The sequence below is a fragment of the Pteronotus mesoamericanus genome, unplaced genomic scaffold (genome assembly GCF_021234165.1).
Source record: "Pteronotus mesoamericanus isolate MK-2021 breed Mesoamerican mustached bat unplaced genomic scaffold, CSHL_Meso_final scaffold_533, whole genome shotgun sequence".
Taxonomy (NCBI): domain Eukaryota; kingdom Metazoa; phylum Chordata; class Mammalia; order Chiroptera; family Mormoopidae; genus Pteronotus; species Pteronotus mesoamericanus.
The window spans coordinates 3,415,788-3,439,262 of NW_026555320.1; the positions used below are offsets into that span (position 1 = coordinate 3,415,788).

At 46.6% G+C, this 23,475-nt stretch overlaps 1 protein-coding gene across 20 annotated transcripts in view; it reads right to left on the minus strand.

Moving 5' to 3' along the window:
• MAP4 (microtubule associated protein 4) overlaps positions 1-23,475 on the minus strand; it is a 131,596-nt gene that overhangs the window by 14,334 nt on the left and 93,787 nt on the right. For 8 of the 20 annotated variants that reach the window (XM_054594656.1, XM_054594655.1, XM_054594663.1 and 5 more), the window contains 2 exons: positions 3,609-3,730; positions 2,614-2,829 (listed from right to left, as the gene is read on the minus strand). In XM_054594656.1, the coding sequence (XP_054450631.1) occupies positions 2,614-2,829; positions 3,609-3,730 (338 nt within the window). The remainder of the gene's footprint in view (positions 1-2,613; positions 2,830-3,608; positions 3,731-23,475) is intronic. The other 12 variants (XM_054594660.1, XM_054594658.1, XM_054594654.1 and 9 more) reach the window with 2 other exon arrangements.

The window sequence follows — 23,475 nt, forward strand, 5'->3', positions numbered from 1 at the left end:
ACCCAGCACTCCTTTTGGCTGAGATGCACCAGGTGGGCGATGAGGCCAGGCTGCAGGCAGGGAGAATGCTGGCCCACGAGCCAGGGCGGTGCCTGGGCGCCAGCCCCACTGTGCCCCCGCCTCACAGTGCGTTCTTGGGCAAGTCGCTGACCTCGCTGGGCTTTAGTTCCTCAGCCGGCTCAAGGAGGTGGGACCACAGGGTCTCTAAGGCAGCTGTGATAACATGTGACGTTAGGGCCTAGAGGGCGAGAGGTCTCGGAGAGCCCAGAGACAATGGGGAGAGGCAGGCGGAGGGCACAGGCCTGACCGATAGAGGGAATGAGAAGCACAGATGCCACAGCGGCGGCTGAAAGCAGAGAGAAGTCTCTCAAGTACAGGTGCACCTGGGTCACTGTTTCATGGAGCCTGGACACGCTGTCACTAGCAAGGATGTGAAGGGATCCATTTAGCCTGGTTTCTACAGGAACGAGGGATGAACACACTCTCCTGACAAGCAAATGTACCCCATTACTCCAGAGAGTAAGCCAAGCGACAGACAGACAGTGGACCCAGGTCTTTAATTGCAGGAGACATGGTCCCGCAGGGGGGCGGTGTGGCAGTGGAGGTGTACAGGATATTGAGTAAGAGGGAAAATCAGCTAAGGTGTGCAGAAATTCAGGCCTGGCATCCAGCGAGATAAAAATCCAACCCTGCAAATGCAGGGTAGTGTCCATTTCTAAAAACGAAGCCCCTAAGGATATGGTACGAAGACACCTAAGGCTGGAATCAGAGGAGCTGGTTCAGCTACCAGCTCTGTCCAGAGGGACAGGAGTCTGTGTGGAGGGCCACCCTCTCTGTTTCCTCTAGAATTGGGAGACAAACCAGACGCTCCCTGAGGTCTCCTTCAAATTCACCATACTGACTACGATTCAGAATAATCTATGGGGTCTTAATATTTTGCTAGTAACAATAATGATACAAGAAGTTAGAAAAAAAGATAATATAGAGGTAGAAATCTCTAAAGGATGTGGCCTTCTTTGCACGCCAGGCTCTTGGCCTCGGCAAGCTGCAGCGCCAGCTGCCTTCCTGAGTGGGACTGCGCTGTTTCTCAAGGTGTATTTTCTCCTTTGCCAGACTCACAGAACTAACTGTTCTCAAATATATTTTCTTCCCTTTATTTGAGCCTGTAAATCTTTCTATCAAAATAAGGATAAAAAGATAAAAATAAATTCAATCAGACTTTATTTAGCTTTTATTAATCTCTCAAATCTGTTTCTAATCTAAAAGGGCAAAGAGCAGTTGTAATTGTCACACAGGTGGTCTCCTCCTCAGGTCGGCTCTAACTTGACCGGTTTACAAACTGGGTGACAGAGAGCTGTGCAAGAACAGTGCTGATCGAGGGCCTGAGCAGCAGCATTGTGGGCACCGTGCCCAAGTGCAAATACTGCCTCTGCCACCGACAAACACTGAACTTTAGGAAGATTATGTAACTGAGCTCTAAAACGAGGACACTGGCGTCTACCTCACGGGCGGCTGAGACAGAGAGCTCCAGGGGCCCGTGTGCATAAAGAAGCCCGCGCGGCGCACCGCCTCTTTATTTTTATTACAGAGTGAGACCGCACTGGACACTCCTCCGCCCTGCGCTGCCCTACCTCCCCAGGGTTTGCTGCCGAGTAAGTGCGGGGGGGCGGGGGGCGGGGGGGGTGGCGCGGCTGCACCGTGGCTCCAGCCACCTTCCCGCTACCCTCCGAAGTCTAAGGAACTGTATTCTAAAAATCTAGAAAAGCAGCCAGCTGGATAAGTAAGGATCAGAAAGCTCCACGAGATCTCATCACTCCTAGTCTATGATCGGATTCCAACCTGGATTACAATTCCTAGATTCCACCAGTTTTATTTACTAGATTAAAACACTTGACATTTTAACATGGAAACTATTTCACAACACGAATTTAAAGAAGACAGTGGGCTGGCACAAAGGCCCTTCTCAAGTAAAACGAGATGTTAAGGCAGCACAGACCCCCCTGTCCCACGCCGAGGGTCACCCCGGGAAGCTAACGCTGACCCAAAGTGACTATTTTCTGGGCAATAGCGTGTGGGTGACCTGGAAAACCAAAGAACTTCAGAAGCAGCTCAGTGAGAGGCGGCCTTATGCCAAAAGCAAAGTCAGTTACCCCACAAAGCTGGGATCGGCCGAAGCAAGCTGGAAGGGCTTACCAAGTAAGTAATGGGTGAAATGCACTTCTGCAGGAGTAACAAGGACGGAGAGAGAAGGGAATTTGACTGGGAATTTTATGGGGGAATTGCAGCAAAAGTGAGTATTTGATCAGTATATGGAGAAGGGGACACTGGCTTCCAAGTGTTTAAATGGGTAAAGAGTCAGGAGAGCTGGGGGAAAGAAGGAGAAACCAAAGAGATACAGTATCGCCTCCAACCAGGGCCGGTGAAGGTAAAAAGTATAAAATGCCTTCCAGTGGTATAGCTGCACCATGGGCCCCCAAACAGGTCACCTGGTCACTTTTCCCTGGCCTGTCCCCAGTCCCACCAGCCTGATTCGATCATACTGGTAGCATCGCCTGGCTATCTGACACACAGAGGGGACAACCTTTCCCTGCACAGAGCTCGGTGACCACTCACCTTGGGTTTCGCGTCTTTTGAAGGAGAGATGGAAGGCCTGGCAGTGGCGGCGGCAGGGCGTTTGGGTGGGGCAGCCGGTACTGAGCCCGCAGCCAGGCTCATGGGTTTTTTAGTTGACCCACCAAAGGCGGTGGGAGCTGGCTGCTTAGGGAGAGGACTGGGCTGTGTTTTGGCTTTCGATGTTGAAGTCTTTGAAGGCTGAGTTGTGGCCAAAGGCTTTGGGTTGATTTGTTGTTTTATTTTTTTTAAAAGGCCAACATCAAACACACAGACAAGAATAAAAACAAAATTTAAAAAAAGTATAAATTGCACAATTCAAAGCAAAATTATAAGCAATGAAGAGAGATGCAACTCAAAATTATCATTCCTTTTTTCTGAGCTCAGTAAATAGTAGAAAGGCAACAGAGTAGAAAAACAAAATGAGGACCTATTTTTTAATGGCAGTGCCACAAACTCCAGCAGTTTGACACTGAGAATTTAAATTCAGTAATAGCTTTAAACAATTCATTAACTTTAATGAACTTTCGGTGGCTGTAATAATTCTATGGAAAAGTTACCGGCAGGTGATCACGTTACTGTTACCTGCATTCAGTGAGGCACCTCCAGCACGCTGCTTTGAGGCCCCGCTACAGTGTGCCATGTGAACTTTGCAATTTGTACCGGTAAGTACAAATTGCAAAAACATGCTCTCTTTTTTGAGTGCATATTTCGGAATCTATTTCAAATGAGTTCTGTAATTGGCTTTGTTGCTGAGAAGCGGAAACCGCCGCTACAGCACACTTCTACAGAGAGTGAAGGTAACAGGGCCAAAGGCAGAGATACTAAGGTTTGAGTTAGGCCATTATGGTAAAATGAGAATAAAATATTTTTTAAGCACATCAGAACTTGAGAAAGAACTAGTAACAACTCAGAAAAAAGACATTACAGTCACGAATCAAGCAATAATAACTGAAGATACTATTTGGAAAAAATCGCAGCGGTAAAAGATAACCCACCATTCTGGCAACTACCTTTGTTTTCTTCTCTGGGCTTGGTGGGAGCTCCTTGTTTGGAGGGGTGGTGATGTCATTTCCGGTCACGCTCACTGTAGGTTGTCCTTCTTCTGGCTTGGATATTCCTAAGGGTTGGAAGTTAACGTTAAGCGAAGGTTTTTCACACCCATTTCAAAAATCAAGTCTGAGCAGAGACAGGCAACTAACTAGCTCTTCATTCTGAAAAGACGCCACAGGGCTGTGCCAGCACAACGTGGACGACGCCCCCCAGTCCCCATTGGGGCGGAGGGCGGTGTTAGATTCCAGAGATTCGGCAGCCTGTCCCTGCGGGGAAGCAACCTACGTGGGGTTCGCACAAATGACCGGGGGAGGAAACGGCCCTTCAAGTTTGGCTTCCCTTCCCTGGAGATGGACAGGCAAAGGGGTTCTGTCACCCAGCCACTAACTCCCCGAGCACGCAGGGGACAAAAACCTCTTCTGCGAGAGTTTATCTCTTGGAATAAAGGTTGCAGAGATGGGCTAAGTGCCAGAAGATCATCCAATGTCCTCCTCTTACTTCCTTTCCCTGTAAAGCACCACTTTAGGGAGGATGTGAGATTAACGTGATCTAATTCTAGCAGTGACCCAGATTTCCAACAAGGCAGAGGAGACCCAGGAAATCAGACCCAGGGCCAGAAATAAAGCCTATTGCCTACGGCTCTGCCCAGCAGAACCATTTCGGTTACTCCAGATTTCTATAGGGCTACACCTGAAAGCATTAAAATGCCGTTACATTTTTAACCAGGGCGTAGGAAAAACCTTTCTAACTGGCACAAAATCCAGAAGTCACAAAAGTTACTTTGACTACATAAGAAGGAAAACCTTCAATGTGGCCAAAATAACAAAGATTCAAAAGGCAAATGATAAACAGGAAAAAAGTAGCTGAACCTCACATCAAAGACAAAGAATCTACTATATAAATTACTCCTAAAAATCAGTAACTCCTATAATGGCCAACAACCCAGTAGAAAATTGGCCAAAAGAATATGAAAGAAGTTTACAGAACTACAAATCACTTTTGAAAAGAAGATGTCCAAACATTAAGAAAAATAAAAAATTAAAACTATATGGAGATGCTATTTTTAACCTAACATACTGTCAAAAGTTCCAAGATTTGAAATTCTGTTGGAGACAATACACTGCTGGTCAGTGCATTGAAATGGTACAATGCATAGGCAGGGAAGTCTTGCAGTATCTCTGAAAATTACAAGTGTAGAGTAATCCTAATCCAGAAACCCAATTTCTAGACAATTATCTTTGAGATACATTCATACACCTGCAAAACAGCAAACACCACAGTCTTTTTGTCAGAGCATTTGTTATTAAAAGCAAAAGACTGAAACGTTGCAGACGTCCCTTAATAGGAAACGGGTTATATGAATAGTAATCTCTGAGTCTGAAAAAGTAGAGCACTAAAAAATTCTTTCATGACTGATATGGAAGAATCTGTGAATGAAGAAAAAAGGAAAAAGCAAGACACAGAACAGTATGTTATAACTTAAATCCACTGGTCTAGAAAAGAGATGAGGAAAAATACCTTTCTATTGCAAGTATATCTGTACATGCATTTAAAAGAATCTCTGGAAGAATCACGATGAAACAAAACAATGGTAACTTAATTTGGATGGGGGGGGGTGGACACAAAACTAGGGACGGTAGGAGACTGTATTTTAAAAATTTTTTGTTTTAAAATAATTAGCCCTGGCTGGTGTGGCTCAGTGGATTGAGTACCAGCCTGTGAACCAAAGGGTCGCCAGTTTGATTCCCAGTCAGGGCACAGGCCTGGGTTGCAGGCCAGGTCCCCAGCAGGGGGCGTGCAAAATGCAACCCCACATGGATGTTTCTCTCCCTCTCTTTCTCCCTCCCTTCCCCTCTCTAAAATAAATAAAATCTTTTTTAAAAAGTAATAATTATAGATTCACAGGAAGCTGCAAGGAAACGTACAGGGAGGTCACAGGTACCCTTCGGGCAGCCTCCCCCAGTGCTGACACCCTGCATAACTACAGGACACTGTCAAACCCAGGAAACTGGTACTGGTACAGCCCACAGAGCTTATTCAGATTTTTCATTTTACATGGATTCGTTTGTGTGTGCACACACACCTGCGCATACCTGCAGTTCTGGGCAATTTTGTCCATTTTCTGTAACCATTACTAACAACTGAGACAGTGCGATTCCAGTACCACAAGGCTCCCTCACGTTCCCTATCAGGCCACCCTTTCCCGATCCCTAAATTTCTGGCAACTTCTGTTCTCCATCTCTGTAATATTACTTCAAGAACAGCAGACCAAACGGCATCATGCAGTGTGCTACCTTTTTTGTCTGGTTTCTCTCTCCCAGCACATTTGTGGGATGCTTTAGTGTTACAGGTATTTCGAGTTAGTTCCTTTTTATTGCTGAGTAGGGTTCCAAGGTATGGCTGTACCGCAGTGTGACCAGTCATCCACTGGAGGACATTTTGCTGGTTTCCAGTTGTTCGCTCTGTTTTTTGGTGCATATACATTTAGAATTGTTATGCCGTCTTGGTGGACTGATCCTTTATTCTTTGCTGTGAAATCTATTTTGTCTGATATTAATATAGCCAGCCACTTAAAATTGTTAGCATGATATGTTTTTTCCATCTTTTTACTTTTAACCTACTTATGTCCTTATGTTTAACCTGCATTTCTTAAAGATAGCATATAGTTGTGTAATTTTAAAGAAATCTACTCTTACTATCCATCATTTATTTGTACTATTTAGACTATTTGCATTTAAAGTAATTATCGATGTTAGGGCTCTATCTGCCATTTTATTTGTTTTTATATTTATTTGTTCTGTTTCTCTTGCTGTCCTGTGGGTTACTTGAACTTACAGAATTCTATTTTGATGTTTTTATGTTTTTGTGCATATTGCTTTGCATAGTTTTCTTAGTGGTTGCTCTCAGTATTACAACATACATACAGGCTATGAGCATCAATGTTTCAGTACTTCAAGTGAATTATTGATAACATACCTCCATTTAGGATCTTTTACCCTGCCCACTTTAAAAATACAATGTCTTAAATATTTCATTTTCTGTTACATTTACACCTACTTTTACCAATTCCATTGTTCTTTCATTTCTGAAACTCCAACCCTCCTCCTATTATTGTAACTTATCTTTTTGGAACGCTTCCTTTAGCTGTTCTCTGAGGGTATATCTACTAGCAACAAATTCTCTTCGTTTTCCTCTATCTAAGAATGTCCTTATTTTCCCTCTATTCCTGAGGGATACTTTTACCAGATACAGAATTGGCACTAGACTGCTCTTTTCTCCTGGCGCTTGAAAAATGCACTGCCGCCTCTGCCCTCCATGATCTCTGACAATGCTGTCATTTGAACTGCTGCGTGAACATTCCCAATGCATGTTTTTCTCTGGGTGTTTTTAAGGCTTTAAATTTGTTCTTAGTTTTTAAGTTTCTTTATAAAATGTCTTGGTATAGCTTTCCTTGGGTTCTCCCATATGGGGTTTGTTCATTTTCCTGACTTGATTACATCCTCTGATAAATCTGGGAAGCTTTCAGCCATTATTCCTTTAAACAGTTGCTTCACCTCACGTTCTTTCTCACTTCCTGGGATTCTGATGATACAAATGTTAGGTCTTTTTTTATTGTCCCAAAAGTCTCTGAGGAACTATAATTTTTTTTTAGTCTATTTTCACTGTTTTTCTGACTGAATAAATTCTATTTCTGTCCTCAGGTTCACTGACTCTGCTCTCTAACATCTTCAGTCTACTACTGAGTTCATCAGACACATTTTTAATTTTGATTATTATCTTTTTCCTATCTATAATTCCCATTTGGTACTTTTTAATAACATCTATTTCCTTGTTGAGATTTAGTTTTTCATTTGTTTCAAGAAAATGCATAATTGCTTGTTGGAGAAATTTTATGATGGTGTTTTAAAATCCAGTTTTGTACTTCAGCAGGCAACCACTGTTTAAACTTAGCAAGCAGGTTCTGGCTATAGTTTCAACAACTTAGTTTCCAGAGCCCATGCAGTACAGTTCTGGCCTCCTGTGTTCTGGCTCCAAAGTTCTCAATCCTTGTTGTTACTACCTGCAAGGGCTCAAGGCACTTTGCTGGGCCACGTGATTGCACTAGGTGGGAGTTCAACGACGCCAGACACATGGAATGCCGAGTATTTCTGGCCTATTCTCTGGTGCTGGCAGACTTCCTGGTAGATCTCTGCTGGTGCTGCTGGGAGTGGGAAGCCACTCCCTGGCCTTCTGCTGCTGGAGGGAAGGGTGATGGGGGAAACCACGGTCTCCTTGTGCCCTGGGGTACAGGTCTGGAAGACACAAGGCCAACAGGTGCTGCTGGGAGCACAAGGTCCTACTGTGGCTGGCTTCTGCTGCTGGAGGGAAGGCAACCTGCCTAGGGCCCCTTCCACTAGTAGGAAGGGGCCGGGAAGACAGCGGGCCTGGAGGTGCCCCTGGTGCTGTCACCTGGTAAAGGACAGGGAATGGGCGTCCCTGCCACTGGGAGGAGATTATACTGCAGGGTTCCCATGGGACCAGGCCTGCACCCGTTGCCAAACATGGAATGAATGACAGGGAGGCCCCAGCGACCTCCGCTGGCACTGCCCTGCAGGGCCTGAGCCCACCGCCGCTGCTGGGTATGGCAGGGAGATGGCCCACCGCTACGCCTCTCACAGGCCTTCTCTCCTCTCGTGGTCTTTCGGTAAGAAAGAGCAGGATTATTTCTTTCTTCCTTTTGTCCTTTCCTTCCTCTTTTTTCCCCACGCCTGCTGGTGATTTCAGGTTGCAGGTGTTCCCCAGCGCCCAAACTGAGAAATGTGGACAATTAGAAAGAAAACCAGGAAACTCGCTGCGCTTCTCCCCCAAGTCCGGAGGTCCTTGCCGAGCCCTCCCACTCCTTTCCCCGTTGCGGGCCTTCCGCGAGTGTCTGCTGAGTTGTTCCAGAGTAGTTGGTTCTGTTTACTTAACAGGAACAGGAAAAACAGAGTCAGTGTCACCTTGGTAGGTGGTTTTCTAATGTGTAGAATTTTGTACCGTGTGGTGTTTGAAATCATATGTATTTTTAGTCAACAATGGAATTTTGTTAAGTTTTAAAAATGTGAAGGGAAAAAAACCCCATCACAAAAAGTCGGTCAGTGCCTTTGTTCTACAGCGCGCTGAAAGCGTGTCTTACCAAACGTGTGCCTTGCTGTCACCGGCCCTAGCCCCACCGTGAGCGCTTTTCAGTAGGCACAGGATATTCAGTAAACAACAAGAACTCTTCATGAAGTCTCACTGCTTATGACATAAACGTACAATGCCTTGACCTGTACAAGTGAATGTCACCCGACAAAAAACATGTGATCTATACACAAGCAGAAAAGCTGTCTCCCTCCCAGATGGCACTTCTTGCCACGCCACACCAGCCAACTGCTACAGACCAACACCCATATATCCCCACAGTGTCAAAGAAAAAAAGAAGCTTGAAATAGATCTCATTCACTGTTCCACAAAACTGCTCCTTTCTGTTTGACCTCCCCATGACTACCTGCTGGGAAACCCAAGCAAATCACAGCATCACCTTTAACACATTCCTCTTGCACGTGCACGCGTGCGTGCCAACACACACATCTTATACATCATCCAGTATAAGTTCAGTTGATTTCACTTCTATTGTACTTTCCCTATTGTGACCTTGGAATTTCCCCTGCCACTCCTACCTAAGTCTAATGGTCATAACAGGATTTTTTTTGCCTTCAATCTTCTGTCTTCCAGGTAATGTTATCTACCAAGAATAGGCGAGTCTTTATAGATTGTCACAGGCAGTCACCACAATGGAGTAATGCTTAAACATCTTAAAGGGCGCATTTGAAACCTAGGTTCCCAACAACTTTCCAGATTTTCTTACCACACTACAGATGGCTCTGGCCTGTTTGCTCAACTCACACCTTCTCCAGAGGAGTCGCGAGATGAATGAAGTGGGCAGGTCTGAACGGTTAAGGCTGGTTAATAAGTGTGCGGTACCTGGCACACAGCTGTCTGGACCAAACTGACCCGGTAAGATACACTCACTCACTCTCTCTAAACGAAAGAAAGCTTCAATCACACAACCACAAGGCCCTGAGATATAAGATAGCATAAAGCAGGGCACAGAGTCCCAGTCAGGTCAATCCAATGTCCTGTGCTGACCAGAGTCACAAAGAAAGCAAAAAGTAAGGGAGAGCAGAGCAAAACCAGTTTCCTGAAGGGAAGAGACCAAAGCACGTATTTCGGGAGAAGCAAAGGGACCCAAGAGAGACACACAACAGCTGCAGGCTGGCTACACTTCCTAAAATTGGGAGTCTTCTACAGCCTATCAGGAAATATCTTCTTACAAATTTGAGTTCCTCTGAGTGTTTCCACTCTTTGCAATAAAATAATTTTTTTTACATTCTTTTTAATCCTCACTCAAAAACATATTTTCATTGCTTTTTAGAGAGAGAGGAAGGGAAAGAGGAAGCGAGAGGAACATCAATGAGAGAAAGGAGCATCAATTGGTCGCTTCCAGTAGGCACCCCAACTGGAGATTGTACGCACCTGGACCAGATATCTTACGTGCCCGGAGCCAGGATCACATGCACCAGGACAGGAGACAGAACCCGCAGCCTAGGTATGTGCCCTCACCAGAAATCAAACCCGCAATCCCTCAGCAATGGGACAATGCTCCAACCAACCGAGCCACACCAACCAATGTGAAATAATTCTTAAGGGAGTGCCCCATAAATGCTCATTGTTCTTCTAACTAATGTGGTAACTGACCTTTATTTCTATCAGCCCTTCTGTCTGGCAGGCTTTCCTCAGCATTGTCAGGCACTCTAGGTTTTCGAGGCGACTTTCTCCTAAAAGTTCCCATGATTCACTGTCCTCTCACCAACGCTCCCACTATAACCGGTCATAAATTGCTTGAGGCTACAGATAATCGCCAGTGCCTAGACAGCGATGGGCGTGTGGGAGGCATGCTGAAAAAGCGAATCTTTACATAGTTTTATCTAGACAGTATCTAGCAGAGTTAGCATTCAAACATTTGTCAAGTGAATGGATCCTTGGGGATGGCCCGTCATTTAAAATTTTTTTCCCCGTTAGCTTGAACTTCTATTACTGTGAACTAGGATGAACTTGTTCTGAAATAAACAAAAATCTTCATGGGTTACCACCTATAACGTATCTGGCACCAAACAGGGCACTTGGGGACCAATAAAAAGAGGACACAATCCTGTTCTTGAGGAGCTTACGGCTCTGCCACAAGTACCAGCGGGCTACAGCGCGGGAGACCGGCCTTCTTGCCATCTTGGAGACATGAGAAACAATAGGGAACATGGGAAGCTTCTTTGCCCGTCTCCATTTAAAACAAACAAACAAACAAACAAACAAACGTTGGTCTTTAAAGATCCTGTTCTAATTTCTCCTCCCCTAGAAAATAGCACATCTAATTTTAACAGAAAAATAGTAAAAAATTTTCATTAAAAATGTACTGAGAAATAAACATTAGAGGAAACAGTTCCGAGGAAAAGGGAGTATTTTACAAATAAAACCCATGTTTTAAATCCCCACTAACACGCTTGTGAATGATGGCCCTTTGTGCTCAGACTGGACCCCGAGGAAAACAAGCTTTTTTGACCACCAACAATGAGACCCATGGCGCGGTGGGGGGATGGGCGTTGGGGGCGGGGAAGAGAAGAAAGGGCCAGGAAGGAAGACAGGAGGCAGCCACAAAGACCACAACGCTCCCCCTTTTATTAAGTGCAAGTCTCTCCTCTCTCTCCTTTCCCTTCCTCCCCACAAATCCTCCCAACCCACACACCAAAAGAGAAAACTAGAAGCAAGATTGGGTCAAACATGAGGAACAAGAAAAGAATATTAAATAACCAGCTTTAAAAGGCTCTTTTTCAGCTTGAACAAAAGCAAAATGTTCTCAGAAGCAAAACGGGAAACAGAGCTTACACCCAGACTGCGTTACTTAATGAGAGGAGGTCAGGGCTGATAAACCCATTATGAGTCTCCACAGTGACAGATTTTCAGCAAGGAAATCAATCAGCTGTGACTGGATGCTGTAGGGCTCAGGAATCATCCGATCCAAACAGGGAGCTGAGGGGTAGGAGGATGGCAATGGGGTGGGTGGGGTGACGTGAGGTCGCTCGGAAGGGACTCTATTTCTTATGCCCACCACCCTCCAACCCCATTCACTTCCCACCCAGTCGGCCCCCATCCTCAGTCCACACTATCTGTCCTGCACCGCAGACATGCGGATCGGCCCAGCCACGTCCACTTTGTTCACTTCCCCGCCTCGCCCCCAGCAACCTTCCAACACCCAGGAGCTACGCCCTTCCCAGGCAGCCAGGTAATCCAGCCGCCGCAGCAGGCCGCCTAATGCTCCTGCTCGTCATCTTCACTTCGGTTCCTTCCTTGCAGCCTGCTTGTTCCCCATGGAGGCAAAATTTAGAAACATACCATCACGTGGGGTCTCTTCACACAGGAACGATGGAGGGCTCGGGGCTGCGGTGACCTCAATTTCTTTCTTCCCTGCCAGAGCCGCCTGTCCTGGCTGGTTCTCACCTCCCTGGCAGACTTGGGAGCATGAATCTGTGCCGGTCCCACTAACATCTTCGCGTCCTTTTTCCTTGCTGCTGCTCACTTCAGGAATCTGCTCCAGCTTACACTGGAGATACAGCCCAGCGGCTCCCACTTCCTTCTTCCCAGAGCTGCTGCTGCAGCTGCTGTTCAAGTGGCTCGATTCTTCGTTCTTGGCCGCTGGTTCCCCGCAGATGGAAGAAGGGGGCTCTTCGGCGGACAGGACGGGCAGCTCCCCAGGGTTCAGCCTGCAGTTAGCTGTCTGTTCCTCGGCCACCGTCAAGGAGCGCCTTACAGCAGGGCCCCCCGCTTTCCTGGGCGTAGGAACCGGCCCTGGGCTCCCGGGGGGAGGCAGCAGGCCAGGAGAAAGTGCTTCTCGGGCAGGCAGTTCAGGGTACTTGTCTGCAAGGTTGACAGCTGGGGGCACTGAGAGGCGGGAACATTCAGACAGGGCACGGCGCATCGCCTTTCTCTGCTGGGGCGCTTGGTCACACAAAGCCCCCTCCTCTGCAGGACTCAGTTTCTCCAACTCCTTACCGTGGTCTCTGACATGAGAGCTGGCATTTGAGAACTCCTGGGTGACCTCCACCATGGTGACCGGTGGGGTGGCCGTGGGTGAACGCTCCGGAGTGGAGGCTGCGCGGGCCACAGCCACTGGCGGTGAGGACCCACATTCAAGCTGCCCCGGGTTACCACTCCCCACTCCAGTCACCCGGCAGCCACGAGGGACGCCATTCTCGGCTGCTGGGGCTGCTGCCCCGGAGCCCTGACAGCCTGGAGCTGCTGGATGAAAGTTGGGATTCCAAATGCTGGTTCCCTGCTCCTTCACGGGGAGGTCAGCAGCCCCAGGGAGATGCAGATCTGGCTGGCTCCTGGCCTCTGGCCCATTCTTCCCTGCCACCATCCCCTGAACCGTAGAGGCTTTGTTGTTGTCTAGCCCCTCTCTGGGTCCCAGCTGGAACCCAGCTGTCTTCTGGTGGACCACGTTCCCCTCCGAGGGATGGCAGGAGTCTGAAATCACATACCTGCTCTCAAGGTGACCCGCGCTTGCTTGATACTCTCTGTTCTGCACGTCAATGCCGTGCTCTTTGTCTAGCTTTCCCTCAAAGAAGCAGAGCTTATTTGGCTCCAGGAAGCTGGCATTTTTCACAAGCCCGTCTTTCAGCTGCCCGTCCACACTGACATTGAGCCCGATTTCATTCAGTTTGCCCTCTGTCCTCTGCCACTCAAATCCAGCCTGGCGGATTCCTTTCGGGGAGTCCATTCGGCACTCCGCAGGCTTGCCTGGACAGAGCTGGCTGTACGCGGCAGCGTGAGAGCCTGGCTGCCTGTCTGAGAGCGACATCGTCTCTTCCACTGCTCTCTCCCACTCTCGCTACTGAAGCTCCACCACCACCTATGATCGCACAGAGCTGGCAGTGACATCACGCCACATCCCTAGGATTCATGACAAAACCCACCTTTCCCCCATGCTCCTCTCAACCCAAGCGGTTGGGTGCTAAATCAATTTACTAGTGTAAAAGGAAGGGGGAAAGAATGAAGGAAGGGGGAAAGACAAAGACAAAGGAAGAAATCTGCGGTTTTCTTTCTGCACGTCCTAACGCCACTGTGAAACTGAAAATGTAATTTGGTGTAAACTAGCACTCATTTTAGATCGGCAACTTAAACAAGGTATGGTTCCAGTGTGGGCGCTGAGAACAGTAATTATTCCGGCTTTCCCTGACAGAGATCCATGTATACCCACACATTCACTTATCTGACACTATTGTGCACACTTCCACATTCACCCACTCAAAAACCGTTTTAAAAATAAGCAAGACTCATCTGCCATTCCCCAGCTATAACCCTTAAAGAACAATGATTCCAGAAAATTACTCAAAATTTCACTTAAAAATACCCCTCATGTAATATGAAAATTGGAGGCATTCATTTCTCAAAGGAAGAGCAGGTTCGCTGTCATAGCAACTTACCAAATTCACTTAAAAACTGATTTGAATGGGGCCCCCAAAGCCTAATACCTCAGCAACTCTGCATGCAGAAGTGTAATAAAGGGCTCATTTAAACACTGAAGCCATTTCAGGGCTTTATGGACAGGTATCCAGTTATAAGACACTCAAGTGACAACATACCCCGCACATTTTTACTGCAGCCCCGCCCCCCAATCCTTGGACAAGCTGGGTCTCTGCCTTCTGCACCAGCCCTGCTCTTTCCAGCCCACTGAGCGCTCAGTTGCCATGTGAACACACTGGGGCGGTTCATCTTCCTCTGACCTCTGGCGCGCCGGGACACCGGCAGCCTGCGCCTGGGGTTTACCCACCCACCAGAGCCCGCCGTCCCTCTTCTATTCATCAGAATCCTTTGCTGCCCTGGCCTTTGAGCGTATAAACTGTACCATCAGGACTGAGGAATCCACAAAAGAAAATCCTTGGCGGGCGGGGGGGGGGGGGGGAGTTACACTTAAAGGATAGACCATAATATACCTTGAACAAAACTGATCTTTGTTGCCTTGCCTGCAAGTCACTATCTTGTACCAAAATAGAAACTGAAATATTCTATCAAGAATATATAAGATGACCCACATCAAGACATATCATAATTAAAATGCCAAAGGCTAACGGCAAAGAAAGAATCTTAAAAGTAGCAAGAGAATAACAGTTACCTACAAGGGAGCTCCCACAGACAAAGTGTTTCCCAGAGAAGTAAACGCTAAAGGAGTTCATCACCACCACACAAGTATTATGTGAAATGTTAAAGGGTCTTTAAGAAGAAGATAAAAAATATGAATAATAAAATGGCAATTATCTATCAACAACTGAATCTACAAAACAAACAAGAGCATAAATAGAATCATAGATACAGAGAACATTTTGATGGTTTACAAATGGAAGGGAGGTGGGGGGGATGGGCAAAAAAGGTAAAGGGATTAAGAAATACAAATTGGTAGTTATGGAATAGTCATGAGGATATAAAGTACAGCACAGGGAATACAGTAGCCAAAAAATACATATGCATGACCCACAGACATGAGTAATGGTGTGGGGACTGCCTGAGGGAGCCGGTGCCTGGGTAGAGGGGGGCAAAGGGGGAAAGCGGTATAACCATAATAGCATAAATAATATAACTTTAAAAGTAAAATAAAATAAAGAAACTAACCCCCTCCAAAAAGAATATGTAAGATGAAAAAATGTTATCTTGGTCTCTTTCTTTCTTTCTTTCTTTCTTTCTTTCTTTCTTTCTTTCTTTCTTTCTTTCTTTCTTTTGAAAGCCATTTGCAATCAACTGCAATGATTTGGTTATAGTTTTTAAGTAATGCTTTTAGAAAAACAAGGCCAAGTTAAAATTATTCTATCTTTGGTCAACAAGGTGTGAAAAGGTTGTTACCAAGGCTCTGCCCAGGGCAGCTACCTTAACTGGAGCCTCTGTTCCACAGTACTTATTTTCTCTACTATTCATACCACCTGTAACTTTACTTAGGCCCCCAACTAGTGTGCAGGACACAACCCTGCACGCCCTTTACATCAACTTCAGTACCTAACGCAGTGTTATGTTCGTGGTCTTAAGTGGCAGTGACGCAGTGCTAAACATATGAATTTTCATTTAATCTAAGCCTCTCCTTCCTCTTGACCTTAAGCAGTTTAGTAGCAATACATGTTGATGAACAATAAAGGTTCATTGATAAGGAAGCAGCGTCACCTTACTCTATGACAAAGGTCCCCCTAAGGCAAAGGAAGTAAGGACATACAATAAATGAAGGCAGTACCAGCAGGCTAAGGACTCTAATTAAAAATGGGGAAAAAAATGAGAGGAGAGCCGTGGGTACAGAAAGGCTCAGTCATGAAATTCGGTCCAAGCCGCTTCAGGCTTTCCTACCCTTGCGAGTATGTGTTTCGTAGCTGAATGATGTAATTATACACAGTACATGGTCAAAGTCGTGACAGCCTGCTGAGGAGGGTGCTGTCGCAATGCAGTCCAAACATGCCAGAGGCAAAGTTGTATTATTTTTTTTATTTAATCTTTGTTGTATTTTTTTTCCATTACCATTTCAGAGGCAAAGTTTTAGGAAATACCTTAGAAATCAGGTACGCTTCCACAAACCTGCCCGCTCAACTAGGCACTCCCCGCAACACTTCTGATTCTGAGCGATTCATGTAACTGCTCCTACTCTCAGTTTCTTCATCCATAAAATGAGGGGAATCCAGTGCCTCCCTAGTTTCACCTTTTTAACACTCACATCTCAATAAAAAGGCTGAAACACACTTCCAAGGAACCACAGGTCCGCGACAAGTGGCACTCACAGTGTGACTTTAACTCGGGGCTCCGGAGGCCAGTGCACCTAACAAGCCCCGCCCCTCCCCACGCAGGGGTGCCGCCTCTGGCGGGACGGTGGCGGGGCGGGGGCGGAGCAGCGCCTCTGAAGACAGTGGCCATCCGAGTTGCCTCTGCCGTATTCTGAAGGGTTGGTGAAGAGCCGAGGCAAAGAGCGAGCCAGTCAGCCTACCCAAACCCTCCCCTCCAGTACCAAAACGACCCACCAAAGAAACAGAAAACCATTCCAAGTCCCTGCTTCCTTCCAATTGCACATATGCTGCCTCAAGGAGTCTCTCCACAAAAAGTAAACCATAAAATGTGAGTTGGCCGTAAGACCAAAAGCAGGAAAATCAGGAGGACGAAGCTGGCTGGTCCTCGGGAGCAGGGATCACGCGGGGGTCAGAGGTGCAGTTAGCTAAAGGGGAGAACGAGGAGGTCAGCACCGGGCTACTGCGCCAAGCAGCGGCTTCAGAGCTACAGGGCTCAAGAGCTGGAGAACAGGAGCGGCAATCTGGGGAATGAGTGACCAAGAAATACAAGCCCAGACAAGAGGCCCAGACTAGACGCGAGCACCCAGTACCAGGTCAGATAGAGGCTCAGGCAGGCACGGAAGTCTGGTGTCACCCAGGGGTCTGAGTGCAACAGAACAGATCATACTACGGGGACACCCACAGAATCCACCCCTTGTGTAGGTGTCAGGTTTCATAGACATAAAAAGCATTTCACAAGGCAGTTAACACACAAAGTGTACCCACTGCTGCTAGGTTAAAAAAAAAATTAAAAACTAAGAAAATGCACTTATGTATGAAGTGGGTTTTCTGTCTCCCGGTGGGAATGTGATGTGAAATGACGCAGCAGGAGCCCCTGGACGGGAGAGGCAGCGCGCCGGGCTCTGATGGGGAGGCGCGCAGACCGAGCCGACCACCAGCTACAAGGAACACCATACAAACCCCACGTTCAACAACAAACTAAAGGACACCATAAAGGTAGCTGTCAAAATCCGAGGAACTGCCTACAGAAATTAACACCCCTTTCTCCACATGCCTTAGATCAAGGGCCACCCCCGGACACTACCACGCGAGGACGCCGAAGTGCGTGTCGCGGCGCAGGCCCAGAGCGCCGGCACGCCTCCAACTGAATCCTCTCCTTTCACAGGAGAGCAAACCGGGTCCAGAGAGGGAAAAACACAATGGTTTGGTCCAAGCTCAAGTGCTGAGTTCATGGAAAAGCCACAGAGAAGGAGCCAGGCTTTCCATACCACTAAGCAAAAACTAATCTAGTTACTGGATGCCTCTCTTTTGTAATGTTTAGTTTTTTGCTCAGCAAAGCAGCTCAAGCTTTGTTTGCCACTGTAATTTTTCTTTTTGTGATCGATTCAAAACTCACAAATTAATACATAGTGTGCACACGTGTATATAGATGTGTGCGTGTTTGTGGGGGGGGGCAAAAGCAAGTTTGAAATAAAGGAGAAAAAGAAGTATTTAGTGTTTACCTTATACCTTAATCATGGTCTTGTTTTGTTTTAATTATGCAAAGAACGAGGAAGATGGCAGTGTCTTCCCCAGCAGTTTTCTATCGCTCGGTCCCATTCTCAGAAGAGCTCACAGGTATGCTGCTGCCTTCTCACAGCGCCTCGCCTGTGAGTGCCCCTCAGGGTCAGCAGGCCCTCCCGCTCCACTCAGAGAAAGTGCGGATCCACGGGACGTTGAACGTGAAACACCATATACAGATGACGTATGATAGAACTGCACCTCTGAAGCCTATATAATTTTATTATTTATAATTTACTAATGTCATCCCAACAAATTCAATAAGATTTAAAAAAAAAAAAAAGAAAGAAAGAGTGCAGCACCCCAGAGGCTTGTACAGAGAGGAGGGGACAGAGCAACACATTACAGCTTGACCAGACTGTAACTTCCACAGCACGGACCACGAAGAGACCACAGGGAGCGAGAATGGGTGGGTCGGGCTCCCTGTGGAGCAGGCCCTGGCCTGTCCCACCCCTGCCCCCGGTGCATCTGCCTTGCCTTTCTCTCCTAAGCTCCATCGCCCTTCTTTCACCTGTAATTTGTTTCCTGAGCCCGTGTATCTTCTATAGCTCACTTCTACCTCTCTGACTTTCTACATAAACTTTCTCTTATTTAAAAAAGGGGGAAGAAAAAAAAAAAAAGAGACTGAGTAGGTCCGTTCCTCTGCAAGTGAGGTGAAAGCTGTCCGATGGCAAACAACAGGGACACCCCAGGAGAGACTAGGGAGTAAAATCTGAGGGCTCCGCCGGCGCCTGGCCCGTTTCAGAGCTACAGACACGGCCTCCCCCAGGACACAGGCGTGCACACAGGAGGCAGCTGCCTTAGGAATGCAAACCCCTCACCCCCGCCCACTGCCCCACTGTGTCAGGCTGGTGGATGAGGAACTTACATTAAGTCTTATAAGGCTGAGCATGTCCACCTAAAAAGAAATGTACTTATGAACCAAAAGACTTAAAATCTAGACTCAGCTGCCACGGGAATTCCTTGCCTCCGGGTTTTCCTCCTACTCACTCACAAGCACTTCTGTGTCACCTCCTCTGTGAAGTCTCCTAGACCCTGAGAAGAGAAAAATTCTGAGATGTTCTAAATTAAATGACAGACATAGCCGCTAACCAGTTAATAGCTATGGACCAACTAACATACATTCACATTCCACACATGCTGGAGCTTTGAATCAACCTCCCAGTGTTATTTACCCTGATGCCACCGCGTCCCGCATAGGCATGAACTGTGAGGACTGTTGCCTGGAACCAATCAAAAGTAGCAAATATTTCTTCCTCAAAGACTGTGCTCTGTCACAGAACTACCCCCACTTTACCTTTTCCTGCTCCCTTATCTGAAGCCAATGTAAAATTTTTCAAAACAACTTAACAAGCTTCTCCTCCAAAACACAATGTGTACAAGTGCCTGCCAACGCCAGGCAGGACTGCAGACATGTTGCCTAGAACCTGCTGCTGGTGGCTTAGACTTCACACAGCAGGACCTGGTCCTTTTCGGCAAGCATTTGGCTCAATAAATTCTTTCTTTCAGAAGAGCTTTCCACCCTGGAAGTTTTGTTTACAAACCCCACCCCCAAGGTGATCCCTTCACACTTTTGCAACAGGACACTGGCTCTACCCCTTTTTCAGGATTCGAAAACCACACCATGGTCTTATTTTTGTGCCTTTCCTGGAAGCGTCTGAAAGGCAGGAGTAAGACGTGTCTGTCTCTGCCAAGCGGGGTCCAGCACAGTGCATGATACACGCTAAGCGGGCTCTCAAAAAGGCTCTGCTTGTGGCAGGATGGAGGGGTCCCTTTGGCGCTGACTCTGGATCATTTGGCCTGATCTCTCCCATCAACGAACTCATCTGGGCAGGTGCTGATTTGAAACATCCCTTGGGCTAAGGGTTTTTAAGGTGCATTCTGCTCGAGCCTGAGGGGAGTGCCTGGATTCCCCTGCATCTTCCGTCAGACCAAGTAGGACAGCTCAGGCCTCCTAGGGGCTGGCTCAGCCTGCACGGTCGAGTGCAGCAGAGGCGCTGGCAGATGTTTCTGGGTTTGCCTTGTGCTCTGAGCTGGCCCTCGGCTTGTCCTGGCCTTGGTTTGAATGTGTCCCACAACTGGATGCCCTGCATTCTTTCTTATCAGTTACCAAGGCAACAAAGCTACATTCCAGATTGATCAAATGTTCCCTATTATTGTCACCAGGAAAAAATTTCTAATAAATTATCATAAAATCAAAGTCAGTAATTCCAGTGATTACGACTGATGACACTGTACTAATAAAAGCTGAGGGTTGTGAAGCTGCTATCTAGTTACTTCCCTGGAAGTAAATGGTGTTTGTGTTTATATATTCAAATATGCGTGCAAAACACTTCAACACCATGTTCTAACTAAATTTTAGAAACATTTCTTGGTACAACAGAATCAAGAAAATCCTGATTCTCCCTGATGAGAGAGTTGGGACGCAGACAAAATGAAAAAACTGAAGCTAGTAATGTGATTTATGTGAGCCTTAATCAAGATAATTCACACACTGGGACCCATAAAAATGGAGGCCACAATAGTGGCCTGGCTCACGTCACAAATCTAAGACAAGTCATTTATGGAAAACTCCCTCTATCAAGAAAACCTGACACACACCCGTCACAGTCCTCCCACCCGGCTTCGGCGAGCCTGCTCACCTTACCCCAGGGCGCCCTGCTCGCCTTTAAGGAAGTGAATACAAATGTCTTTTCAGTATCCCAAGTCAGAAGCTGTTTGTCATTGGTTTTCTGAATCCTCCAATGCTACTTGTCAGCTAGAGGGTAAAAGTGAGGGGGGAGGGAACGTGAGGAGAACTTTTTTTAAAGTAGAATAACCAGTATTTGCTGGACTTATTTCAAAGAATATGTAGATGCTCTTATTGAAATAAGGTGAATAGGAGCACAGGACTGTTTGAGGGTGATAAGAATTTAAGACAGTGCTGAGCATTAATAAGTTTCTTTTTAGTTTATGATACATGGAACTCTCAATAAATTTCATTAATATACATACAGCCAGTAAGACAAAACAAGCCAGAGAATGAGAGATTAAGTGGGAAGGAGGCAATAACGAAAGGAACTTCACAAGTGGCACTACTGTTAAGAAAAGACATTACTGAATGGGCACTTCTCCAGTTGTAAAATTGTAGCAAGTTCTAAAATTACCAATCGTTTTTTTCATCCGCTGCACATATTTTATTTATGTACAAGGGCCTTGAAACTGTTAGGATTTGGGCTTTATAAATTACTTCAAGTTTCACACCAAGAGCACTTCCCACTATAAACTCACATTCCCAGCTGATGTAAGACAGGCTCAAGCAAACTGTAGAAAAAGAAATGAAGCCAGAAAAAAAGGAGACCAGGCTGTCACCGCGGCAGAGGGAAGGGCCCATCCACAGGGACCCGAAATTGTCCCCCTCGGCCTACAACGTGACAAGTGCGCGGCCACTCCCAGTCCTCCTTGGCGCCCAGGGGAGCAGCAGCATACACTAGGGACACTAGAGATCGCCCCTCCAAGCTTCACAAAAAACACACTCCCATGAGAAATCCTTTTCTGACAAGTTGAGCTCAAATTTTCCAAAGTATCTCAATACTCCCTGCTTAGAACAATATGGATAGTAAGTGAAGAAACCTTCCGCTAAAGTTTCCCCAAACTTGAGAGTGACATGAGCAAATGAGAGAGGAAACATTAAGCTGGAAGAGCCTTTTGCAGTATTCTCACTTTCCCTGCTTCCAAAGGGGACAGGACTAGCAAAGGTGGTTCGCTTGCAATCCAAACAGTGTCACTAGTCATCACATAAGTAGAGCGCTCCGTGCTGGGTACTAAGAACACATGAATACGTCAGTCTCTGCCTGGAGTGTAAGATGTTAGCCAAGAGTCAAAAGGCCTAGATCCTAATCCCAAAATGGCTTCTGATTCACAACGTATGTTCTCATGATGTGCCTCCATTTTTCCAACTAGAAAAGTGCTGTAGTTAGTGCTTAGATATTAAAATAAAGAAATAAAATTACTGATTGCCAACTTTCATCTTTTTCTTTTCAAGAAACTAAAACGTCTCAAACATTCCTCTAAGGCAAGAATGAGGAAAGCAGGGTTTAAATTTGACTTCTGCTACCTCACTGTCTGCACTAACCTAACGGGGATAGCCTCCATTTCCTTACCTGCAAATGGAGAGAATCCTTCACAATACTGGGGGTGAGGGGTGGGGGTGTGTGTCTGCGTGTCTGTTACCGTGGGGGGGGGGTTTGGGGGTGTGTGTGTGTGTGTGTGTGTGTCTCTCTCTCTCTCTACCTACCTAGATCTTCAAGCAGGAGGTGGTAGTTGCTATTATTTTTATTAACAACACTAAAATCTTTACTGTCTGAACACTGAAAACCGTGGCTCACACCATCAGACCAGAGGGAAAACGGAAACCACCTACGTGAGCATCACTGGCAACCTGGGGTCAGGGCAGTCAAGACTTGAAGCAGGGAACAAAGACAAAATTTAACAAGGCCAGGCTGGAGCCAGTCAGGGCAAAATGTCAGAGCCCAAAGGAACCAGCGTAAGGGGTCACCCTACCCAGTCCCCTACCCCAAATCTAGACACTTCGCAGTCCACTCAGTCCCCTGCCTCACAGCGCCAGCTCGCCTGACGCTCTGCCCCGCCCAGCCCCCTGCCTCCTGGACATCGTGGAAAGAGCCTCGCTAGAAGTGCACAAGATGTGGCTGAAGAAAACATCAGAATACCAGTGAGGGACTAGGACACATCAACCTGAACATGTGATACCGCTGAACATGGCACGGTATGCTGGCAGACAGAAAACACAGAAGACATCAACTCTCCTTGGGGTTATCTATACATTTAATATGATTTCAAAAAAAGACTGGATTTCCCCCCCCTCAAAATTGTAAGTGCCAATTCTCAACTTTATATGTAATAATAAACAAGCAAGGAGAGCCAGGAAAACTCTGAAAAAGAATAAAAGGGTTTTAAGACCTAGTAGACATTAAAAATTAAAGAGAAAATATTTTTACAAACAACAGGGATGGCTTTTATCAACCTGATAATATAAAAGGAAGTCATAAAGTAAGTAAAACACAAAATCTATGCCAAGAAATAATTTTTTTACCAATTACGTTGGCCCACAAAACTAAAAAGAAAAGCCACCCCAGTGGAGAAAGAGCAGGGGCACAGGTGCGGACCAGTCTGAGCTGAGGTGGGAGTGGCTCTGAGGGCCCCGTGGGGAACCGGATGGCAACACCTATCAGAACTACGAACACCCATTCCTCAGCCCTGAGAGCCTACCCCAGAGCCCCTTTCGTTACCCGCGCCCGGCGGTGGCATTCTGCGTGCGCAAGTGTGGCTCGTGCACGCTGTCTCTGAATGAGAAAAATTAGAAGACACCTGTATGCCCACCAATAGA